Source organism: Sinocyclocheilus anshuiensis, unplaced genomic scaffold, assembly GCF_001515605.1.
Source record: "Sinocyclocheilus anshuiensis isolate Anshui unplaced genomic scaffold, SAMN03320099.WGS_v1.1 scaffold1581, whole genome shotgun sequence".
Taxonomy (NCBI): domain Eukaryota; kingdom Metazoa; phylum Chordata; class Actinopteri; order Cypriniformes; family Cyprinidae; genus Sinocyclocheilus; species Sinocyclocheilus anshuiensis.
Genome location: NW_015540988.1, coordinates 614,822 through 625,567, shown reverse-complemented (window position 1 = coordinate 625,567; position 10,746 = coordinate 614,822). Strand labels below are relative to the sequence as shown.

General features: G+C 38.3%; 1 protein-coding gene across 1 annotated transcript in view; it reads left to right on the top strand.

The window, feature by feature from the left end:
• Positions 1–4,786, top strand: part of LOC107690173 (cell division cycle and apoptosis regulator protein 1-like) — a 22,012-nt gene extending 17,226 nt beyond the window's left edge. Inside the window, exons 19-25 of the mRNA XM_016488416.1 lie at positions 750–885; positions 979–1,067; positions 1,155–1,301; positions 2,559–2,682; positions 2,785–2,970; positions 3,156–3,361; positions 3,455–4,786. Of these exons, the coding sequence (XP_016343902.1) occupies positions 750–885; positions 979–1,067; positions 1,155–1,301; positions 2,559–2,682; positions 2,785–2,970; positions 3,156–3,361; positions 3,455–3,511 (945 nt within the window). The 3' untranslated portion in view covers positions 3,512–4,786. The remainder of the gene's footprint in view (positions 1–749; positions 886–978; positions 1,068–1,154; positions 1,302–2,558; positions 2,683–2,784; positions 2,971–3,155; positions 3,362–3,454) is intronic.
• The last annotated feature ends 5,960 nt before the right edge of the window (positions 4,787–10,746 follow it).

The window sequence follows — 10,746 nt, the reverse complement described above, 5'->3', positions numbered from 1 at the left end:
TCTTTTTTTTTTTTTTTTTTGTTCTTTTGTTGTTTGATTAACAGACATCACAGCAGCTGGGTTATTAGGTTTTTGGCTGTTATTACTTTAAGAGCCGCCGCTGCTGAATGTGACGCGGATCTGACATGCATCGTATTTTCTCATTAACTCTTTACATTTTCTGACCTACTTCAGGTCTGAAAATCTCAATAATGAGCTGACGAGTTGAATCGGGTGTGTTAGATGAGGGAGACAGTTTGGAAAACTACTGCATTTCAAAGACATGTTCTTAAATGACTTACATATTTTTGTCAAGAAAACTGAGACCGAATCAGCAGTTGTGAGTGGGGTGGCCAACCCTAGCCCTGCCCCTGCGTTAACTGCATTAAATATTTTTAACGCGTTAAACTGAAAAAATGAATCGCCTGCATTAACACGCTAATTTTGACAGCACTAGTCAGGACATTTTAAAACCTGTGTCCTGGAAGAGTCATGGAAATTATTAAAAGCTTAAAAAGTCATGGACATTTCCATAGCAAATATTGATCAGTGATTGTAGTTACACCTGTTTTTTTTTTCATGAAAATGTTTATTTGGCATCATGAACAACTGGAAAAGAATCACACTGATTGGTCAGAAAGTGTGGGGACCGTGTTTGGATTGATTCTTTGATTTATGTCTGCAGTAAAAGCATTGTGATTTGTTCAAATTAATGCATTTTTTAAAGCTTTTTTTTTTTATATGAATATTTTAATATCTCCTGGGTAAAGGATGAGGAGAAGGAGAGAGGTATTAAGAGAGAAGAATCCAAAGATGATGATGATAATGAAGACGGCAGCAGCAACAACAATGCTGATGAATATGACCCACTGGAGGCAGAAGACGCAGACGACTATGATGGCGGCGGTAGGGGTCACACTGTTTGCATCTGGATCCTCAAGCACACTTCTGATCCGTTTTGATTCTTTGATCCAGAAACTGATCCTTTGTGCTCCTCAGATAAAGATGATGAAGACTCAAATGGCAGAGACAGAAGAGACGACCGGCGAGATGAGCGGAAGTCCAAAGAGAGGTCATCTAAAGATAAAGTGAGTCAACAACATCTCCTTTTGCAACACCAAAAGTTTCTAATAGTGAGAGGAGTGTAATGCTGTATTATTTCAATCTGTCTGTAGGATGAGAAGAAAAAGCAGATGGTGACGTTTAACAAGGATCTGCTGATGGCCTTTGTGTACTTCGACCAGAGTCACTGCGGCTACCTGCTGGAGAAGGACTTGGAGGAGATCATGTACACGCTGGGCTTGCATCTCTCCAGAGCTCAGGTGCTGCTTCTGTGCAGTGTTGTGTGTTTAGTTGTTACTTGGGAAGGTTTAAGGAGGCTTTAAGTACCATGAATTTACATTTACATTTAGGCATTTAGCAGATGCTTTTATCAAAAGTGACTTACAAATGAGGACAATAGAAGCAATCAGAATCAACAAAAGAGCAATGATATGCAAGTGCTATAACAAGTCTCAGTTAGCTTAACGCAGTACACGTAGCAAGGGATTTTTAATTATATAATAAATAAAAAGAGCACAAATAGAATAGAAAAAGAATAGAGCAAGCTAGTGTTAGAGGCCTTGTTTTGCTTTTGTTAATTGTATTATAAATAAAAAGAAAAGAAATAGATAGAATGCAAAAAGAATAGAGAAGCTAGTGTTAGTTTGTTTTTGTTTTTAAGAAAAAAATTTACTCATTATGATGCTATTATATTAGGAAAAATTTCCTTTTTTTCTTTTTTTTTCTCCTTGTTTTTTTTTTAATTCAGTTTAACTATTATATACTATAATAATAATGATAAATGATAATATAAATGTATTATAGTAATTATAATCATTATAATTATATATTTTAATTTATTATCTGATTTAATGTTAATATTAGTTAATAAAACATTTAAAGTTGTGCGAATATATACAGTATATATATTAATATTTAATAATAATACATTTAAAGTTGTACGAATTTGATAAAATAGCAATTATATTAGTTAATAATAAAATGAATAATAATAAATATTAATGTGTTTATTATTACTGGGGTAATGATGATGATGATATTAATGTTCAAAGTCAGCAACAACTACTACTAATTATTATTATTATTATTTTGGATGTAACAATTATACTACTTAATAATAATTTTATTTGTTAAAAATAAAATATGAATATATTTTTTGTGATGATGATATTATTTATTATTTATTTGCTATTGTTTTAATACTAATATCTATAATTATATGTATTATTGTTATTATATATGTATTATTTTCTTTATTAAATTTAAAAAATATATTTAATTGGTCAATAATAATAATAATAATAAATATGAGAAAATATAAGCAATGATGTTTGTTGCTTGACCTTTTAGTTGTATCTTGCTTGATCAGGACACAATGTGTTAACTGTAATTTCTTAGTTGCAAGCTATATAGCATATTTATAACAGACTAACGTATCTTGTTTGTTTATTTTCAGGTGAAGAAATTGTTAAACAGACCACTGGTTAGAGAGTCTTCATATCTTGTTTTTTTTTCAGGTGAAGAAATTGTTAAACAAACCATTGGTTAGAGAGTCTTGCCATTATCGAAAGCTAACGGACAGACCTAAGGATGAGCCTAGCCCCACGTTGACCTCTGATGCCCTGATAGACAACCTTTTAGGTGTGCAAAGAGAGTGATGGCTGGAACTGAGAGGCTTATTCGTAAGACTAGAGTACAGTCCATGATGTTACAGTGGACTGAATCACTCTGTGTGCTTGACAGGTAACCAAAGCTTGCTGCCCAGTCTGAAGATCAAGCGGGAATCAGAGGACAGTGGCGAGTCGTCTAGCCTAATCGTCTACAAGGGAGCCATGGTGGATGTGGGAAGCATGATGCAGAAGCTGGAGAAGAGTGAGAAAACCCGAGATGAAATCGAGCAGAAGCTCATGCAGCAGGACATTAAAATGGGTACCAACCTCATTTGTATTATTTTCATTGTATATTTGAATTCGGATTTCAGTAATTTTGTTGATTCAGCTCACTGTTCTTGACTTAAAGTCAATATCAAAAATGTGTACTTTTACAATTCATCAGCATACATTTTTCTACCCTCGATACAATTAAATTGCCAATCAAACCTTTCTGTTTTGTAGAGGAGGACTCAAAGCAGATAGCCGAGCTAGAAGCAGCAACCTGCAGCCTTCAGAGGGAGCTGGAGGAGGTGAAGAACAATCTCAGAGAGACCGAGAACAACCTGAGAGCCTCAGACCAGCAGAAAGGCAGCTATGAACAACAGCTCCATGGCACAGTGTCCAGCCTCAACACCATCATGAAGGAGCTACAGGGCGTTTTGTTACACGTATGAACCTTTATTTGTTTCATCACTGTGTGACCAGGACTCATGAAACTGTAGAATATGGTTTAAATAATAAGTGTCTTGTTTTTAATGCAGGGTGACCCTTCAGATGACGGTGACCAAAAAACTCAATCTAATGGCTCAGATGAGTGAACGTCCCTCTCCAGCTCATCCACATCTAGTCTCCCTTCAAATGTGTAAATAAGCTTAAAACTAACACAATTCTAAAGCTCATTTTATTTAGATCTTTTTTGGGGGTTTCTGTGTACAAAGTTTTAATGACAGTGGAGGTGAACTCTCTTTTCCTCATAATTCTTTGATTTTGAAAAATTATTCTTCAGAATCAAATGATTATACTTAACAAGTTAAAGTTTAAATAATTTGTTTGATTTGAGTAAACGTTTTGGTTGTTAATCCATTTAAGCTTTTTTGGCCTTTTTTTATTTTCAGAAGTTGCTAGTAATTTTAACTTGTGTTGCTATATCAGCATATTTCATTGTTGAAATAATACATGACTTGTGCCAATACGTGACTTATTAGCAGAGTTTATTTAGCAATAAAAGTGTTATTTATGTTTAAATCAAATGTTAGAAACAGCAATTAGGATTTTATTAGGACCTATGTGAAGCTGCTTTCTGATATCTTTCATTGTTCCATGACAAACAGTGATCAAAAAACATTTTGTTCTATGTCTCTGGTTTGTTTTGGTCACATCTGAGCATGCATCTAAATTAGCGCATGCATATCAGCTTGATTCCTGAATAATATTCTTGCAGACTTCTTTTTTTTTATTTGATTTGATCTTGATGTTTTGTTCTGTGATCTCTGTGTAATCCTACCAGGGTAGCTTTGTGTGAATGGGGCCATTTCAAACAAAACCAAGGCATTTACCCTGTTAAAGATGCACAGGCTTGATCTGACTGAGGTCATGTCCATTCAGAGTCCTGCCTGGGTACTTTCATATCAGAGGGATTGTAATGTGTGAGTCGGATGCTGTGTGTTTCAGTAGTTTGTTTTGCTGGAATTGTTTGGAAGGCAGTGAATTCTTTTTGTTTTTTTATAAGTTTTTCCTGTTGTTGGCCCACTAAAGATGAGAATGATTACAGTGGGTGGTTTCTGCTGAGTGGAAAAGAGCCAAACCTGATAAAAATGAGCCCAAGGCAGCCAAGTGCATATTATTTTTCTATTCTGGATGTACTCTATGGTTGTCCTGGTAAAAGAAAAGAAATAAAAGTGCGTAATTTTAACATTTCATCCAGTTAAATTTTGAATTTCCCCAATTGTTTTGAATTTTACAGGGGTTTTGGGAATTTTGCCGTGCCATTTTTTCCCAGTAGGTGGCAACATTTGTTTGATCCGGAGGGATTATGCATGCACTTTTTATGAGGAAAAACAAGCAATGGGTTTAATAAACAAATATTCCTCTGGTCACAGACTTTCTTGAATTTCTTGTAACAGTGTAAACTGTTTCAATGATTTTAGTTTGAATGCAGGATGATTTTCTCTGAATAGGGTGAATTGGTGTATTTCTATATCAGCACTGTAGTAGCAGTGGTTTTCTAGTGGGCATGACATGAAATGGATCAGCGTTATGCTGACTTACAAGACTGACAATCTGTATTTCTTAAAGGACAGATGTGAAAAGATCTACTGATGTGTAAAAAAAAACAGTTTTTCTTCTTGTTGCTGCATTGCCCATGCTAAAAATGTGAAAGGTGTTGAGGTTTCAATGGTTAGTAGTTTGGCTGCATCCAAAATCATATGCTTATCTACTATATAGTAGGCAAATGTGAAAAGTCTCTGAATGAGGTCACAGGAGAGGAGTTTTGACATTGTAGGTAACAACGGTGACATAAAGATGAATGCAGTATGTCCAGATTAAATACCACCTACATGCATTCTATATAGAACATACTTTTTTTAAACAGTTGTGAAAGAATTACTTATTCAAAAGAATTACATACTTGGAGTATGTGATTTCGAAAGCAGCCTTAGTTTATTATTTTTTATAATTATAGACATAAAGCACGTGGGCCATTCACATAGAATGCATTTAAAAACAAGATGGAGTGTCATGGAAAAAAAGTAGACGCATTTTGGTCAAGACCTAAGCGCAACCTTAACAGAGGACTACAACTGAACAGTCTAAGGGCCAGGAGTCGGTGCTGTCATGAATTCATTTTCCTGCAGCTCCAGAGAGATTAGTCACATGGCATTTACACGTGGTGTTTAGTTAAATAAATAAAAGAACTCTGTATGCAGAACTTGATGCCCTCAATTATCTATTGAATGGGAATGATAAGATCCAGCAAATCATAACATGTCCATTTAGGTCTAGTGTAAAGGTGTGGTCACATTAGCAACATTTTGGAGAAAATTAGCTGGCAAAAAGGTCCATCGTCTATTGTCAGTCCTGTAGCGATATTTGAAACACTGCTTAAACAGAAGTCACGTTCAAACCAAGTAGCTTTTTTGCAAAATCTGCTGGGGGAGATCCCTTGCCCCCTTGCATAAAATTCCAGACTGCAAAGATTCTAATTGAAATGACTGGATTTTGCCCATGAAAATTCACAGAACAACAGTAAATGTAACTGTACATTCATTGAATACAGGGTTCCCACGCTTCTTGAAAGTACTTGAATTTCAGACATATGGATTCAAGGCCTGGAAAGTACTTGAAAACAAACATAGGTCCTTGACAGTGCTTAAAATAAATGGTGCTTGAAAAAGTCCTTGAAAGTCCTTGAATCTGGTGTTCATGAAAGAGTGGGAACCCTGTGAATAGTTCATGGGAACAAATTTAGCATTACATCACTTGCTCACCAATTGATTCTCTGCAGTGAATGGGTACCATCAGAATGAGAGTCCAAACAACAACATCACAATAATCCATAAAAACATTTCCTTCTGTGAAAAAGTCCATACCTTGTTGTGCTCTCACATCAAAATCCACCAACTTATTTGTTTAGAACAGTTTTGGTCTGTTTTTGCTTGTTAACAGTGCTTGGTCTGTGCATATTTCTCTCATGTTTCAGACAAGACTTTGTCACTGGAGAAAGCAATATTATGGATAGAGAGTATTTTAGCCAGAAGCAATGGTTTAAGGTTCAAAACATTTTAACAGACCATCTGTTTGGACTCTCATTCTGATGGCACCCATTCACTGCAGAGGATCCATTGGTGAGCAAGTGATGTAATGCTAAATTTCTCCAAATCTGTTCCAAGTGAAGAAACAAACTCATCTTGAGGATGAGTACATTTTCGGCCCATTTTTTTGGGGTGAATTTAATTTATGACAAAATACAATTTTAGTGAATTACTCTACAGAGGGCCTGTCTACCAACACTTTAACAACAAACATGATCTTAAACCTCACACTCCACGACATGCGATTTCAAAAACCATTAGAACATGAGCACCAGTCACACAGGTTTATGGTCCATCTCTTATGATCTCCACATTGCACTGCAACACTGAAAAGACACTGTATCTGGCCCAGTGTCACTCGGCAGGCCAGCTGCAGCAGCAGGAGCAGGCGGTGTTGTGAAATCAGAGCCGGTGCAGGTAAACCCACTCCTTCCCTGAGACAGAGGGCCTTTGTGCCCCCACCTTTCCCCTGCAGTCTGGGTAACACTCACACACTAGAGAGCCATGGGACAATCAGCTTCTCTTTCCTTCAGAGGGCTGGGCAACACTCTCACACCGGACCCACGAACAATTGGCTTATTTGAATTCAAGCTGCGGTGCTTTTTCTTTTCTTTTCTGGTTGGAGAGTTTGGTTGCATCTGTTATAGCAGCATTTGAGGAGAGATTATGTTACGACTCTCCCCTCATCTAACAATCACCTCTCTAAACAGAGTTCTTCTCATTTTCCTCATGTCAGGACATAACAGCGACTTTCTTAGCAAATGCTGTCCTGTGTATTTAAATATTTAAGGTGTTGATCGTTCGATGTTTCACCATTTCTCCTTTTGTTTCTGGAAGGCTCCTGTTGTCTGCTGTTCCTGGGTGGCATATAGAGGCTAATGTTTCCCCTTTGTCTGGGGTCAGACCCATTATCCCCTCATCTCTGTCTGAGCTGTGTGTCTGTGCTGACATTCGCCTTCCCCTCCCCCTGTTTTCACACATAGCTTTGTTTCAGAATACCCCACACTTTGTACGAGCCCCTCTGCTCCTCCTCCTCACACTATCACTCTTTTCATTGCTCCTGCTGCTCAAAGTCTCACCGCCTTCAACAAGTCACTTGTGCTAAGGTGTAATTATCATGACAATGGAATGTGGTCTCTGGAGACTTTGTGATCGCTTTTCATAACATGTTGTGCTTCTCTGTTTTTGTTAGTATTTGCTTGACTTGAAATAGAATTGACTTTGTGGCCTTAGAAATTTCAAAAGAGGACGTCTATGAATAGTGTTTGCAGACATGTACAATACTGTTCAAAAGTTTAGGGTCAGTAAGAAATTAGTACTTGTATTCAGCACGGAGGCATTTACTTGATCAAAGTGACCCTAAAGACTTAAATGATTTCTATTTCAAATAAAAGTTGTTCTTTTGAACTTTCTATTTTTCCAAGAATCATGAAAAATATTGCATCACAGTTTCAACGATCAATATTAAGCTGCACGACTTTTTTCAACATTGATAATAATAAGAAATGTTTCTTGAACAGTAAATCAGCATATTAAAATGATTTCTGAAGGATCATGTGACACTGAAGACTGCAGTAATGCATCACAGGAATAAATTATTACATACAATATATTTTTAAATATTTGTAAATACAAAATGGTTATTTTTAACTGAAATAATATTTGACAATATTATTGTTTTTTTACTGTAGTTGTATTTTTTTTAATAAATGCAGCCTTGGTGAGCATCAAATAATTTTTCAAAAACATTTGAAAAATCTTACTGTCAGGGAGTCTCTGTCACCAGTCACCAACTCTGGACTCCATACCCCAGAATCCTCCCCGGCTCACACCTGTTCACAGTCACGATCACCACTCACACCAGATCACCTGCACCTGCCGTCTCCAATCAAGCCACCTTCAAAAGCACGCTCCTTCCAGTCACTCACCATCCGGTCTACCGTTCAGTACGGCAAGCTAACCAGACTCTGTTCATTTCCCGGACTCCTGCAACAGAGCAGACTCCAATTACCCAAAGCTAAGAACCCTCAAACGCTCTCTTATTCTCACGACTTACCTGCCATCTGTCTTCATTGCCAGCCTCTGTCAATAAACCAACCTGTTTGCACTCTTACCTCATGTCTCTGCCTTGTGTACCGTGACAGAAGACTGGACCAAGAACATTCACTTCTAATGGACTCCCTGGAGCAGTTATGTTCAGTATATCAAGACGGCCGTCCCCTGGATGAGTACATCCAGGAGTTCCTCGCCTGCTCGGAGCGGATTTCCCTCGACCGGTGGACTCTGGTGGACTGCTTCCGGGGGGGTTTGGATGAGGGGATCGCTCAGCGGATGCTGCTGGCAGGGTCCAGGTGGCTCGCACAAGCCGTTCATGACTCAAGCCTGCCGGCTGTGGCTCTCTCAAGCCCGCCGGCCGTTCCGGTGGCAAGACCGCAGGCCGCCCAATTCACCCCTAACCAAAAGAGGAGGATGAGGAGAAAGGGACTGTTCTCCGCCCTCATCCCGGCCCCAGAGCTCGCTCCAGTGTCGGCTCCAGCCCCCAGAGCTCGCTCCAGTGTCGGCTCCAGCCCCCAGAGCTCGCGCCAGTGTCGGCTCCAGCCCCCAGAGCTCGCTCCAGTATTGCCCACGAGTTCAGCCCCGTAAGTTCCCCTCAAGGATTTTTGGGGGGGGGGTAGTAGGGCTCCAGTTGTAGAGGCTTGGCCCGCGGCCTCGGAGGCAGAGCCGCCATGGCCTCCCGAGCTCCCTGATCCGCCCTGGAGGCCTCCCGTGTCTAGGACCAGCCTCCAGGGTTGTCCTAGACCTTGCTGATGCAATCTATGAATACAACGGACTTGTGCTGCGTCACGTGAGAAATATGTAAATACAAGTTATAATAATTTTTTCATATTTCTGACGTGGTGAATACAATATTCCCATACCTTGTGCAACCCACCTTTGAATACCGCTGATAGGAATCTGCTTCTCCTCATTCCTTCACTTGATCTTCCACATAACTGTTAAAGAAACATGAAACCTGCCCTCTTACATGACGCTTTAAGTCTTTTGACCATTGAAGGGCATCTATGCCAGCGGCATTATATCAGCTGCCAGGCCCTCCACTGTTTGAGAGGCGCTTGTATGCAGTTCTTAATCAGCTGGACTACCCCAGGGACAAGCAAAGTGGAGCAGTTGTTGAGGAAATTATCCTTTTTCCTGGCTCTAAGGCAAGCGAATACTGGGTTACAGTGTGAGAAACCTGTGCGTTTGTGTTTGACGGGCTCTTTGGCATCTCCCAGTGGGAACACCACACCCCTGTGTTGTCTACATGGCTGACATGGGCTTTGAGGTACCTTGATTTCTTGTTCTAATACCTTCTCAGAGGTAACAGTCTTTCATTTCATTAGTTTAAGTACTGTATGTTTTATATTTAACATTATGGTCTGATGCCTTAATATGGTAAGGAGATAAAACATACTTTGTGGAACCAACCGCCAGGTTATTTACAATAACTTTTCTGCCATGTATGTTTCAGTCTATACACCAGGCAATAATGGAAACAAACACAGGAAAACACAACTCCTTTCCTGCTAGTCGCTAGGCCGATTTTGAGCGTCACTGACCATTTCTCAGTTTAAACGGTCCAAAGGAAGCAATTTTGTACAATATAAACCCAATATCAACAATGAAGTTTCACCATCAGATATACACTACCAGAAGTTTCTTGTGCTCACCAAGGCTGCAATTATTTGATCAAAATACAGTAAAAACAATAATATTGTGAGATATTACTTGTGAGGAATATTTTGGACTTTTAAGATTTGATGGGCTTGTTTTTATCTGATTGCTTTAGTTTATTATAGTTTAGTCGAGTTTTGTTTTTCTAGCTATACCTGCACTTACTATCTATCATGCTTATTTTTTATTTCTGTTCCTGACACTTTTAATTTCATTATTATCCCATTGCTGGACTTTAACATCAACATGAAACATTATTCACAACCCATTATGTGATGTGATGTATTTCAGAGTTTATATGCTATTATTATTACTGTAACCTTTAATAAATTAATGTTAACAAACATTAAATTACTGCATAAAATGTACTACCATTCAAACGTTTGGGGTCAGTAAAATTGTTTCATATTTTTGAAAGAATACTGTAATTTTACCAAGTACAGTAAAACCTGTGATATTGTGAGATATTACAATTTAAAAAACTTTTCTATTTTAATATATTTTAAAATGTAATTTATTCCTGTGAC